We start from the raw sequence: 13,747 nt of genomic DNA, 5'->3' as shown, positions 1-13,747 counted from the left end.
TTTCATAATCACTTATTCAATGAATGTATGTTATGACTCAACAAAATCTAGATCTAGAAAAGGAGTTGTCCTTCGGTAAAAAAAAAAGTAAGTCTGAAACAAGGGCGGATCCAGAAATAAATTTTAACGAGGGCTAAAAGAATATCTTTTGTAACATAATAAATATATTTAATAACAAAAAGTTAAATCTGACATTATAAAAAGATAAAATACTAAATTAATAAATTGCAATTAGGCTATTGCTTATTGAAGTATTGGTTAACACTTGGTGACATATCAGGTGGTCGTTGGATAAGAAAGAGGAGGCAACTGCATTATGTGGCTTTTCATCTTTTGAAAATGCTGTAATATTTGCTCATTTTCAATTGTTGAAAAGATATCTTTCTCGATGTATACAACTAGACTGTCACTTATCCACTCGTCTCCCATTCTGTTACGTAAATTAGTCTTTATCATCTTCATCGAAGAAAATACTCTTTCAACAGAAGCGGTCGCAACTGGTAAAACTAATGTCATCTCAATCAAACCATAAACCAATGGATAAGCTTGATTTTTTAGAGTTTCAACAATTTTCTGAGCAAAACTCCCCAAATCTTCAATTCCAGAAAAATTTGGATCCTGTTGTATATTATGAATGAAATTCTGAAGTTGTTGTTCAATAACTATACAATCATTTGTTGAGAAGTCCTCAGGATATAAATCACAAAGTCGAACAAGTTTCTGAACATTGAATTCAGAAAAAGAATTTCTTGGATGAAGACATGCTATGCAACTAAGCAATTCTGTGCCAACTTCTAAAAAACGAGTATTCATCTCTTGTATAACTGAATCAACAACCTAACATTGTAATTTGCAAGAATAATAATTAATAAGTAAAAAAATCTTATTGATGAATATAATAATAATAATTTTTTTTTAGAAATAATACCTGATAGAAAATCTCCACACGATAATAATGCAAATTGGTGATGACTTGCCTTCTACGTCTACTATGACCACCAATCAAACAATTGTCTTTCATATCCGGCACTGGGATCTCATTCAACTCACAAAATGTGTTGACTTTATCTGTAATTGTATGTCATCCGTCTTCCCTAAATATTTGAAATTGATCTTTCATACTCTCAATCAAACTTATGGCTTGGACAATATTTTGATCTGTTTGTTGTAACACAAGTGACAACTCATGTGTCATTTCCAATATCATCTTCATCAAGTGCAATATGAAAACAAACTCATAATTCTCCATTTTTTGAATCAAACTTTTGGCAACCCCTCTACTATCAAAAGAATTAGAATCATCACAAATATTCTCCAACACTTGTATCACTGAAGGCCACATAGATAATAGACGACCCAATGTCAAGTAGTGTGATCCCCAACGAGTGTCTCCTGGCCTTACTAAATTAGTTTCTTGATTTTTGCCACTGCCCGTACTAATGTCTCCACCCTCCAACATTGCAATAATCCTATTATGTTCAATTTGCCTAAGTTGATCTCTCCTTTTACATGATGCTCCCATCGTATTGACAATCATAGTAACATAGTTAAAAAAAATCACTTGCATTGAGATTACTCTTGGCAACAGCAATAATAACTAACTGTAATTGGTGAGAAAAACAATGAATATACCTTGCATATGGATTTTCTTGCAAAATGAGATATTTCAACCCATTGAATTCACCCCGCATATTTGAAACTCCATCATATCCTTGACCTCTCAGTCTAGATAATGTAATCCATGTTTCACAAATAAAGTATCGATAGCATCCTTCAAAGAACGAGAGCTAGTGTCAGATACATGTACAATTGCAAGTAATCGTTGAATCACCTGTCCTCTTCTGTTCACATGTCTCAAAACAACTCTCATTTGCACCTTCACTGAAATGTCTCGAGATTCATCAACCATTAAGGAAAAAACATTGTTTCCAATATCTTTGATTATGGAAAGTGTTATCTCAGAGGCACAAGCACGCGTAAGGTCTTTTTGAATTGCTGGAGAAATCATTTGATTGTTTCCGGGAGCATTTTGATTAACAACCTTTGAAACTTTCTCATTTCGTGAACTATACTATTGAAGCAATTCAAGAAAGTTTCCTCTATTTAAAGAATTACTTGACTCATCATGTCCACGGAAAGATAGTCCCTGCTTCAAAAGAAATCGCGTAACATCCAACATTGTTGTTAAACGGGTGCGATAAGAAACCTTTATATCTCGCCCATGTGCTCGTAAAATATTTGAAACACTATGTCTTTGATCTTGAAAAGATTCAAACTATACTCTAGCATGATTGTGACAATTATCTACGGCACCATTATGCAAATTAAATCTTTCTAAAGCATTTTTCAATTAATGAATCCTATTTTTACAAAGGCATCTTCTTTATATCGACCTCTTTTATTTGATGGTTTAAAAAGATAACACCATAAGCAAAACGCCGCATCTTTTGATATGCTATATTCTAGCCATGGATATATTTTATACCAACTTTCTTGGAAACTCCTTTCTTGATTACCAAAAGATCTTTTTGGATACATATGCGCCAATTAGTTGGCAAGGCCCCTTAGTCAAGTACTCTTTTCGGACTTAATCTCGAATAGAAATATCAAACTCTTCAATTGATTTTCGTAATCCAGGATCACTAACAATATCATTTAAATCTAATTCCACATGAGATTGAATTTCCACAACTTCACTAGTATTAGGATCATTGGAAAAACTCTCACGAAAATGTTTAGGTTTAAAAAACCTCTCCATAATCTACATAAATAAACTCATGTATATGATGTAATTAAATTAATATTCACAAATCATAATTAATTTAAACCCTAAACACTCTAATTTAAATTGAAATAAAAAAGTAAAAAAAAAGAAATAAGAATGGTAAAAAAAATTAACCTCGAATTATGTGAATGACTTGAGAAGTGGTGGCCTAGTGCCTAGGGGCTTCCTAATAAGACAATGACTCTGCAAAACAAGTGAGAAAACAACACAATGAGTTTACTATGTTCCTCGAATAGCACTGTGCCACTAAATAATATTAATTTTCATATTTGGTAATGGTAGTCAATAGAACAATTTAAAATAGAAAAGATTTTGAGAACAAAGTCACACACAATCCAATCAATGAATCAGCCCAAGAAAAAAACAGTAGAGAAAAACATAAGAGAGGGAGACAACGGACCTAGTGGGCGGCTGCTGCACTCGGCGGGCGACGGACCAACATCCAGTGAGCGACAGACTGGTCAGCGGCGGACTAGCAGACAGCGGAATCAACACAAGAAAAAAAAACAAAACTAGAGAAAAAAACAGAGAGGGAGGCAACGGACCTAGTGGGCGGCTGCTGCAATCGGCGGGCGGCGGACCGACTGCAGACTGGTGGGTGGCGGACCGACAGACAGTGGAATCAACACCAAAAAAAAAAAGTATAGAACACGAACGGCGGGTGTCGGACCGGCGGGCGTCGGACTAGTGGGCTGTGGACCGACGGACAGTGGACGATAGAACACGAACGACGGATTGCTGAACGAAGCGCCGACTGCTAAGGCGGAGTCGCGATTCGCGATGGCGAGGGAGAAAGCGCAATTGACGAAGACAAAAAAAAATTATACGGATGACCTATTGCTTATTGGGCACTGGGCTGCAAAGGCCTTTAAATTTTATTTGAAAAAATTAAAAAAAATTGAAAACCTCGTTGCTTCATTTTTGTCCAGTGGGCAACGCCGAGCTTTGCTGCTTCATTTTTGTCCAGTGGACGATGCCAAGCTTTGCTGAATTGCTGCTTCGTTTTTGTCCAGTGGGCGACGTCGAACTTTTCTGCTTCATTTTTGTCCAGTGGGCGACACCGAGCTTGGCTGGATTGCTGCTTCATTTTTGTCCAGTGGCGACGCCGAGCTTCTCACAGTCACTGGATGACAAATCTTGACGACCAATGCCGAGATTTAATTTTATTTTAAAAAATTAAAAAGAAAATCTAGAAGTTCGCTGCTTCGTTTTTGTCCAACGCCGAGCTTCTCACAGTCACGCCGGACACCAAACTTCTCATCCCGAACTCCACTTTAGCTCTTTCTCCTGCAAATCCTGGCGAGGGCTTCAGCCCCCTCCAGCCCTCACCTAGATCCGCCCCTGAACAGAGCCTAAGTCTTTGGAGAAGTGTTGAAGTATTGATTTAGCAAATCATTTTATTTTTAAAAGATTAATAAAAGGCTCATTCTTTTTTTGATAAACTCTTCCTTTAGGCATCATTCCTTATTTCTTGGTTTATATATTTGTGTGTAATGTATTTGTACTTAATTATGTATTATGGATAATTTAATCCCATACAATTGAATGATGCAGATTGTCAATCAGTTGATAGTCCTAAGTTGATCCTGAGTTTCAAAGGCATCACCTTGAAAGGGAGGGTAATTTACTACACAGAAGAACCTAATTAAACTCAATGGGTTATTCCTTAATCTATGTCAATAGGTATATTGTATAATCTAGGATCGTATAACCGGGGAGCCCTAAGTGACAAAGGGTAATACTTTAACTAGACATTCTAGGTTATCTCTACTACCTCGAAACATTAGGTAATTAAGGGAGCAATACTCTGACATGATTATCATGGGGGAGTGTTGGGATTTAGTTAGACTTCCTACATTGCATAAGGATAAAGGATAGGAGACGAGCAACTCATAACACATTGATCAACATTATAATGAAACTGAACTCCTAGAACACTCACCTTGGTATGTTCTTCTCAAAACTTTCATTCTCTTTTACTTCCTCAGCCTTAGTTCATAGGACTTGAATCAATATTTTGATTATCTAGTTAGGTAGTTGTGTGAACTCACTAGTGCTCATCAATCCTTGTGGGGTTGATATTTTATTACTGACGACATAATCGCACACTTGTGGTAGCGTAACAACGGTCAAGAAAGATGAAAAATGGAGTGGAAAAAGGCTCAATATGGACTAATCATGCCTCATTATTGAGCCTCATTATCAAGCCAAACACATAAAGAGTCCACAAAGAAAAAGGATTTAAAAGACCATCAAAATGAAGTTTTAATTAAGGAATGAGCATCACTATGTAGGGAATGGCTTGATAATGGACGACTGGTTGAGGTCAGTTTTGGAGGACTAAAAGATGGAACAGGAAGGGAAAGCAATTCAAGATGGGAAAAAAATCTCTAGGGAAAGGTTTGAGAAATGAAAAAAATTATAAAGGAAAGAAAAGAGAATAAAAAAATAAAGAAAAAAATGAAGGACAACATCACCATGGTCGGCTAAGGTACTTGCGTAGGGCCGCTGCTCATGCTCGGCAAGGCGACCTCATCCATGGCCATCATCTAAATCCATGTGAGGTCTGCTGCCTGAGGTTGGCGCTTGTGCAAGGATGTTGTCGGTGGCTGCACGAGGCGACCTCATGCTTAGGGAGGTTGTCCACTACTGTGTGTGAGGCATGTTTGTGCTTGTGAACTATACCACAAGAAGGTTGAGATAAAACTTAATTAGACCGTGACTCATACGAGAAGAGATGAAAGAAAGATATTTTCTATCCGATTTGGACGAACGAAAAAAATATCAAAAAAATGATCCGCGGACATACGAATTGTTAAATCTGTCTGCCTATTAAGTAGAAAAAAAATATAATTCATCCTTTTTTGCAAACAAAAAGCTATGACGTCGTGCGGTGTTGCCTATCACAATCGCATGAGGTCAATCGTGACTCTGAGAAATAGTTGTGCACATTGAAATGTTTAAGGTAGGAATTGCTTTCCACCCGATTTGAGGGAAAGCAAAATTGATGAAAATATAATCCACCGATAGATTTATAAATCTTTCTATATCCATTAGGTAAATAAAAGAAATAAAAATAACTCCTATTTTTTTCAAAGTAAATAAGGGAAAGGAATATAGTTTTAAATTGAGAGAAGTTTTACATGATGAAAATTTTTGTGTGATTTATTTTCATCTTCTAAGTTAACAGAGCCTAAGTCTTTGGGGGAAGTGTTGAAGTATTGATTTAGCAAATCATTTTAATTTTAAAAGATTGATAAAAGGCTCATTCTTTTTTTGAAAACTCTTCCTTTAGGCATCATTCCTTTATCTTGGTTCATATATCAATTTATTCAACTATATATTATGAATCATGGATAACCTTTAATCCCATACAAATTCATTGATGCAATCGTCAATCAGTTGATCGTCCTACAGTTGATCCTGATCTCGCCATTACTCCCAGTGAGAGGGCTTATGTTCCCCATATTCACCATCGCAGCCGCGAAGGCATTGAAGAATCCGGCCATGTTGGTGGAGTAGGTGCTGGCAAGCGAGTCCGTGGATCCTCCGTTGAAGAGTTGCTGGTCGGAGTGCAGCAGCCCTGTCTGGTTCACCAGACCTTGGAAGTAGAAGTTGTCGAAGATGGTCGGGCTCTGAACGTCTAGAGGAGATAGTGTGTCATCGCCGTTGCAGGCCACACTCGGGCAGTTGGCCTGCGTGGAGGTGGCAAATGATGGGTTGATGTTGTTCTCGTTGTAGATCCTGTTCCTGAAGGATACACACCTCGCTTGCCCTATGGTATGTCCTCCTATTTCCAACATATATATATATAATGTATATTTAAATTTTAATATCAAAATGAAGAAATAATTGATTTATGAGTCAAACAATCAAAAGGCAAGAATATATATATTTTTTTATTTATCGTCAAAAGTACGTTTTATTTTTTTATTTTCCAAAAATACGTTTATTTATAATATTGATAGTTAGTGACGAATCCAATAATTAGAGTTGGGCTGCTGGACTTTGGGTGTGGGAGGGATGAACTTTAGTGAGTTAAGTAAAAAAAAACTTACATAAATAATAATTTTTTAATATATTAAAAAAAATAAATGTAATTATAGTACTAATAGCTGTGAATTAAGTGTCTGATTAATTTATTTGATATATACCTGAGAGTGCAACCATGTCAGTGGTACTGAGACTCTTGTTCATCATTGCTAGAAATAATAGACAATAGACAATAATATTTCATCATTGCTAGAAATATGGATTATTGAAAAACTAAGACATGTTATTTGGATATTTTTCTTCAACTTAAAATTATTGTATTCCTTATTTGATATAAATAGTTGAAGTAGATTTTCCAAGTATAGGGTGGATTATGGGAGTTGAGTTATGGAATTATGAAATTAGTTGAGTCAGTGGGGTGAATTATGGAATTAATGGGTTGTAATACGTTATGTAGGTAGCTTATAAATAAGTTACATATTTTATGATTTAATTGTAGCGTGAGAGATTATTATGCTCCACTTGTCTATCTTTATTCTCTTATCCTCCTCCTAATTTTCTCTAACATGAAGTACATCTTGTTTGTTCACTCTGTATCCAATTGGCTAAAAGAAGAAATTAGTGTCCATTTTTTGTTGTATTCTGAACTCATTTTTTCAAGCTTCTAACACTTGTTGAAACTAAGCCAGTGAAAAAATATGGTTCAACCTATGATCATTTTGTGCTTGTAATGAATGCATTATTTTGCATATGAAAAGGTTCCTCTTCTTAATTCTTATGGATGTATTATTTTCAAGGTTGGTTTGCCTTCCTAGTCCACGGGGACGACTGGTTGAGGTCAGTTTTAGGGGACTAAAAGATGGAACAGGAAAGGAAAGCAATTCAAGATGGGAAAAAAATCTCTAGGGAAAGGGTTGAGAAACGGAAAAAAATATAAAGGAAAGAAAAGAGAATAAAAAATAAAGAAAAAAAAAGAGATGGGAAAAAAAATGAAGTACAACAATACCATAGTCAGCTAAGGTACTTGCGTAGGGCCGCTACTCATGCTCGGCAAGGCGACCTCATGCATAGCCATTGATACGGTTGATAATGGAGGGGCCCATGAGGAAAGGGTTGGAAAAGTCAAGGCTATGTGGTGGTCAAAAGTCAGGATGACGTGGTGGTCAATAGTCAAGGTGATGTGGCAGTCAATAGTTAAGCTGACGGGGCGGTTAAAGACGAGCAGGTGCAATAGTCAGAAGTAAGGCAGGCTGATCAATCAAGGGGGCAAAGCAGTCGGAAGGCAAGGGAAGACGTCAGGCACGCAGGCCGACGGGTCGGAAGCGGCAGAGCTGATCGGAAGCAGCCCGAGCTACAGACCTGCGGTTGAGGGCCAGGAAGTACAAAGCGCAGGATGCAAGTCGGGATCGGCAGAGCTAAGCAGAGGCCAAGAACTGGAAGTATAGGCCGACGGATCGGAAGCGACAGAGCTGATCGGAAGCAGCCCGAGCTACAGACCTGCGGTTGAGGGCCAGGAAGTACAAAGCGCTAGGTGCAGGTTGAAGATCAGCATAGCTGTGTCCAGACAGTTGGGGCTGCAGGTCTGCGAGTTGGAGGCCCGGAAATGCAAACCACGGGTGCAGGCCGGGGCAGGTCACAGTGGATCGGAGGAACTGCGTAGCACGGGTGCGGAGAACCTCAACGGTCCGTCAAGGAGAATCATTACATATCAACGACGCGGGCGAAGGTGGAGGTTCTTAAGACGAAAAGATGCCCTCATAACCAGTAGTAGCCTGCCAGCTGTCCCCCACTACAGGACAAAATCATGTACGAAGGCGGAGGTTCCTAAACGGAAAGATGCTGGCCCGACAAATAGCAGCACGACAAGTGTCCGGAACTAGGCGACAAAGCCCAGCGTCTAACACTTTTCTGACAGGATGGCAGGCTCCAGAAGGGGGACATAAAAGGCGAGAAATTCCTGGTATGTAGGTACGCGCACACACTCTCTCGTCACTTTTTTCCACAACTGTCTTTCCTTCTGCTTCTCTCGGTTCTTTCTGGGGAAAAAGGACCTGACTTGAGCATCGGAGGGCCTGATCCGGGGACTTTTTCCCTGGGTTTCGGTCTCTAACGTGAAAGGGGGAGATCGTCTGAGTGTGCACAGGGTCCTGCAGCAGCATCAGCCACCCGTGGGAGCCGAATCATCTTCTACGACCTTCCGTCGACCATCGGGGCACCTCGACCGACCTCCGTCCGACTCAGCCTCCGGACGGGATCAAATTTGGCGCCGTCTGTGGGAAACACAACAGCCTGATCCGGAGCGTGAAGATGGAGGACTCGGGCCGTAGCTCTAGCAGGAGGATCAACGTAACCATGACCGCGGGGGAGTACGAGCTCTTCAAGGAAGTTAGAAGGCAAGCCGCCTCTGAAAAGCAAGGAACAGTTTCGCGACCTCGCTTGGCGCCCGAAGCGTCTAAGGAACCAGCTCCTGCCTCCGACAGGGGCTCAAAGAGGAAGCAGCAGGAAGAACTCCCTCGTACTTCATTCCGAGAGCCCCGCCGCAACTATCATCGAGCCGAACCCCGTGCGCATAGCCCGAAGAAGGAGGAACCGCCGGTATCGGTGGCGGAAAGCTCTTTACACCCACCTCGGGATTCAGGGAAGGGAAAAGCTATAATCCCTGCTGGAGATCTACCTGAAGATCCGGATGACAAGGTACCCTTCTCGGCTCATATCCTTAGGGAAAGCCTGCCTAAAGGGTATCGGGCCCCGAACATTGGGGAATACGATGGGAGCAAGGACCCGGAAGAGCACCTGAGGAAGTTTAAGAACGCGGCTATCTTGTATCAATACAGCGACGCTGTCAAATGCCGAGTGTTCCTGCACACCCTGTCCGGGTCGGCACAAAAGTGGTTCGATGGATTGCCTCCAGAGTCCATCAATCGCTTCGTGGATTTCAAAACGGCATTCCTACGCCGCTTCGCCAGTAGTCGAAGAAGCGCGACACAAATGAGTACGCCCAAAGCTAGCAATGGCGACCAGATTAACTAAAGTAATGAGGTCGGCGTGGCCGGCACGGATGGAGGCGAAAGAGAGTGATGCATCTAGGCCTTTGCCGTTTGGGGGTTATTACTGGTCTCGGACCAGCGCCATCGCCACCGGTCTCGGACCGGAGTATCATTACTGGTCTCGGACCAGCGCCATCACCACCGGTCTCGGACCAGAGTATCATTACTGGTCTCGGACCAGCGCCAACGCCACCGGTCTCGGACCGGAGTATCATTACTGGTCTCGGACCAGCGCCATCGCCACCGGTCTCGGACCGGAGTGTCCCAAACTCTCGCCTCAGTGCGAGTTATAAGTGAGCTCTGCTCTCACGCCCAACGACATTTCAGGTCGGCTCCCATGCGAGAATTAAAAGTGAGCCCTGTGCTCACGCCCAACGACCTTTTAGGTCGGTAGCCCCAGACTCTCGCCCCAGTGCGAGTTATAAGTGAGCTCTGCTCTCACGCCCAACGACCTTTCAGGTCGGCTCCCATGCGAGAATTAAAAGTGAGCCCTGTGCTCACGCCCAACGACCTTTTAGGTCGGTAGCCCCAGACTCTCGCCCCAGTGTGAGTTATAAGTGAGCTCTGCTCTCACGCCCAACGACCTCTCAGGTCGGCTCCATGCGAGAATTAAAAGTGAGCCCTATGCTCACGCCCAACGACCTTTTAGGTCGGTAGCCCCAGATTCTCGCCGCAGTGCGAGTTATAAGTGAGCTCTGTTCTCACGCCCAACGACCTTTTAAATGAGCTTGCTCACGCCCAATGACTTTTAGGTCGGTGTTCCAGCTCTCGCCCATCACGAGTTATAAGTGAGCTCTGCTCTCACGCCCAACGACCTTCCTGGTCGGTGTCCCAGACTCTCGCCTCAGGGTGAACTAAAAGTGAGCCCTGCTCTTACGCCCAACGACCTTTACGGTCGGTGTCCCAGACTCTCGCCTTAGGGCGAGTTATAAGTGAGCTATGCTCTCACGCCCAACGACCTTCCCGGTCGGTGTCCCAGACTCTCGCCTCAGGGCGAATTATAAGTGAGCTATGCTCTCACGCCCAACGACCTTTAAGGTCGGCTCCCATGCGAGAATTAAAAGTGAGCCCTCAGGCCGGCTCCCATGCGAGAATTATAAGTGAGCTCTGCTCACGCCCAACGACCTCTTAGGTCGGTAGCCCCAAACCCGCCCGGCGAGTTATAAGTGAGCTCTCCTCTCACGCCCAACGACCTTCAGTGGCTCCCATGCGAGAATTAAAAGTGAGCCTGTGCTCACGCCCAACGACCTTTAGGTCGGTAGTCCCACTCGCCCCAATGCGAGTTATAAGTGAGCTCGCTCTCGCCCGACCTTTCAGGTCGGCTCCCATGCGAGAATTAAAAGTGAGCCCTGTGCTCACGCCCAACGACCTTTTAGGTCGGTAGTCCCAGACTCTCACCGCAGTGCGAGTTATAAGTGAGCTCTCCTCTCACGCTCTCCCATGCGAGAATTAAAAGTGAGCCCTGTGCTCACGCCCAACGACCTTTTAGGTCGGTAGCCCCAGACTCTCGCCCCAGTGCGAGTTATAAGTGAGCTCTGCTCTCACGCCCAACGACCTTTCAGGTCGGCTCCCATGCGAGAATTAAAAGTGAGCCCTGTGCTCACGCCCAACGACCTTTTAGGTCGGTAGTCCCAGACTCTCGCGTTATAAGTGAGCTCTGCTCTCACGCCCAACGACCTTTAGGTCGGCTCCCATGCAAGAATTAAAGTGAGCCCTGTGCTCACGCCCAACGACCTTTAGGTCGGTAGCCTGCACTCGCCCAAAGGCGAGTTATAAGTGAGCTCTGCTCACGCCCAACGACCTTCGGTCGGCTCCCATGCGAGAATTAAAAGTGAGCCCTGCTCACGCCCAACCACCTTTAGGTCGGTAGCCCCAGACTCGCCCCAGTGCGAGTTATAAGCTGCGCTCACGCCCAACGACCTCTCGTTCGGGTCCCATGCGAGAATTAAAAGTGAGCCCTGCTCACGCCCAATGACCTTTAGGTCGGTAGTCCTCGCCCGAGTGCGAGTTATAAGTGAGCCTGCTCACGCCCAACGACCTTTAGGTCGGCTCCCATGCGAGAATTATAAGTGAGCTCTGCTCACGCCCAACGACCTTTTAGGTCGGTAGTCCCACACTCTCCCCGCACGAGTTATAAGTGAGCTCTGCTCACACCCAACGACCTCTCGGTCGGCTCCCATGCTAGAATTAAAAGTGAGCCTGTGCTCACGCCCAACCACCTTTAGGTCGGTAGCCCAGACTCGCCTCAAGGCGAGTTATAAGTGAGCTCGCTCACGCCCAACGACCTTTTAGGTCGGCTCCCATGCGAGAATTAAAAGTGAGCCCTGTGCTCACGCCCAACGACCTTTTAGGTCGGTAGCCCCAGACTCTCGCTCCAGTGCGAGTTATAAGTGAGCTCTGCTCTCACGCCCAACGACCTTTCAGGTCGGCTCCCATGCGAGAATTAAAAGTGAGCCCTGTGCTCACGCCCAACGACCTTTTAGGTCGGTAGCCCCAAGCTCTCGCCCCAATGCGAGTCATAAGCCGGCCCCCCACGCGGGGATAAAAAAGCAACTCCTCTGCGAAAATCATAAGCGAGCTCGGTGCCTATACCTGACTACTTTTCTGAGGAATGTGTCTCACTTGGAGCGGAGCATTTTCTATAATCAGGTCAGCTACGTCTGGTTTTATGTTATGCAAATTGGTAATATGCAGCAAATACGCAGGGCAAAGGATGCGGAGTGTCATCTACCCTACTCCTAGGATGGCAGTATTAACTACATAATCAGGTTCTGCATAATCATTACAATTTTAAGTCTTAAGCTCTATGTCGGTTTTGTTATCTCAAATTCACACGTGAAAAAGAATCATGAAGCAATTCTTAACTTTTACCTATGAAACAGTTTCTAAAAATACTTGCTAGATGAAAATTGAGCAGGAGAAACTGGGCCAAAAGGGGACGGATATACAAGCATTGCAGCACAATCCAATAAGAAGGCGATACAGCCAAGGCCACAAGCAGGAACGCCGTATGGCAAAGGAGCCACTGAGACAACTATTCCCCAGGCCAGCTTTGACTCATGGAAGGAATTGGCCCTGGGGAGTGAACGCTTCCGCGTGAAGATCTGTCGGGAGATTCAGGGGCGTTCACAGCTCGAGCTAGCTCCGCGCGTAAAGAGCTGATGACCGCTTGCTGCTGAGTGATGGTGCGTTGCTTATCCTCAAGGCCCGAGCGAAGGAGGGATAGCTCCCGTTCATGCTCTCGACGCATCTGTTCCTGGAGACCAAGTTGACGATGCAGGCTAGCCTGGCACTGCTCCTTCCTCGTCTTCTCCACATCCACGCAGTACTTTGCAAGGCGATACTGGTCTTCCATGGAACGCAGAGCGGCTATCTGGCGATCTCGATCCTGAGACACCCTATTTAGCTCGCGCTCTCTCGAGACAAGTTGCGTGGTGAGTTCGTTCACCAGCGTTCGGGAGGGTGGTTGGTCAACTTCCTGAGAAGAGGGAGGGGAATGCATCATGTGGGGAAGCGGTTGGCGGAACGCGGGTAAGACAGCGTAAAGAAGAGGGGATAACATGGAGAAGCGACCTTAAGACTCCTTATAAAGAGGAGTAGCAGCTAAGTCAAGGCAGGCGCCCCAAGCGGCTGGCGACGCAATAAAGGAGGCATGGTATCCCAGGCGACACGACACAAAGGTTGATGTGAAAGCTCAGGCGACGCGACACAAAAGTTGGTGCGTGACGCAGGAAGCAATAGCGCGCAGAGATATGCTGAGGTCATAGAGATGTGCTGAGGCAGGAGCACAGAGATATGCTGAGGTCTCAGAGATAGGCTGGTGTCATAGAGAGATACGAAGGTCTAGTCAGTCAGACTGTCGTCCTCCTTCGACTAGACTTGTGAGGGAGGCTTGTGATACGGTTGGTAATGGAGGGGCCCA

The 13,747-nt window shown here is 44.1% G+C and overlaps 2 protein-coding genes across 2 annotated transcripts; both read right to left on the bottom strand.

Moving 5' to 3' along the window:
* Positions 1–276: 276 nt before the first annotated feature.
* LOC122031295 lies at positions 277–3,872 on the bottom strand. The gene is made up of 3 exons (XM_042590423.1): positions 3,692–3,872; positions 929–1,068; positions 277–837 (listed from the first exon to the last, which is right to left on the bottom strand). The coding sequence occupies exons 1-3, from the start codon at positions 3,870–3,872 to the stop codon at positions 277–279; spliced, it is 882 nt and encodes a 293-aa protein (XP_042446357.1).
* A 2,311-nt stretch (positions 3,873–6,183) lies between these two features.
* LOC122031294 (peroxidase 4-like) lies at positions 6,184–6,985 on the bottom strand. The gene is made up of 2 exons (XM_042590422.1): positions 6,940–6,985; positions 6,184–6,575 (listed from the first exon to the last, which is right to left on the bottom strand). The coding sequence occupies exons 1-2, from the start codon at positions 6,983–6,985 to the stop codon at positions 6,184–6,186; spliced, it is 438 nt and encodes a 145-aa protein (XP_042446356.1).
* Between the last annotated feature and the right edge of the window lie 6,762 nt (positions 6,986–13,747).

Source organism: Zingiber officinale, chromosome 11A (genome assembly GCF_018446385.1).
Source record: "Zingiber officinale cultivar Zhangliang chromosome 11A, Zo_v1.1, whole genome shotgun sequence".
Taxonomy (NCBI): domain Eukaryota; kingdom Viridiplantae; phylum Streptophyta; class Magnoliopsida; order Zingiberales; family Zingiberaceae; genus Zingiber; species Zingiber officinale.
This window is presented reverse-complemented; position numbering and strand designations above follow the sequence as displayed.

Coding starts and splice junctions, on each gene's coding strand:
- LOC122031294 (XM_042590422.1), bottom strand. CDS start 6,985: ATGATGAACAAGAGTCTCAGTACCACTGACATGGTTGCACTCTCAG. Junction 6,576..6,939: donor TGACATGGTTGCACTCTCAG/GTATATATCAAA, acceptor TGTTGGAAATAG/GAGGACATACCATAGGGCAA.
- LOC122031295 (XM_042590423.1), bottom strand. CDS start 3,872: ATGAAGCAGCAATCCAGCCAAGCTCGGTGTCGCCCACTGGACAAAAAT. Junction 1,069..3,691: donor GACAAAAATGAAGCAACGAG/GTTTTCAATTTT, acceptor ATACAATTACAG/ATAAAGTCAACACATTTTGT. Junction 838..928: donor GTGTGGAGATTTTCTATCAG/GTATTATTTCTA, acceptor TTACAATGTTAG/GTTGTTGATTCAGTTATACA.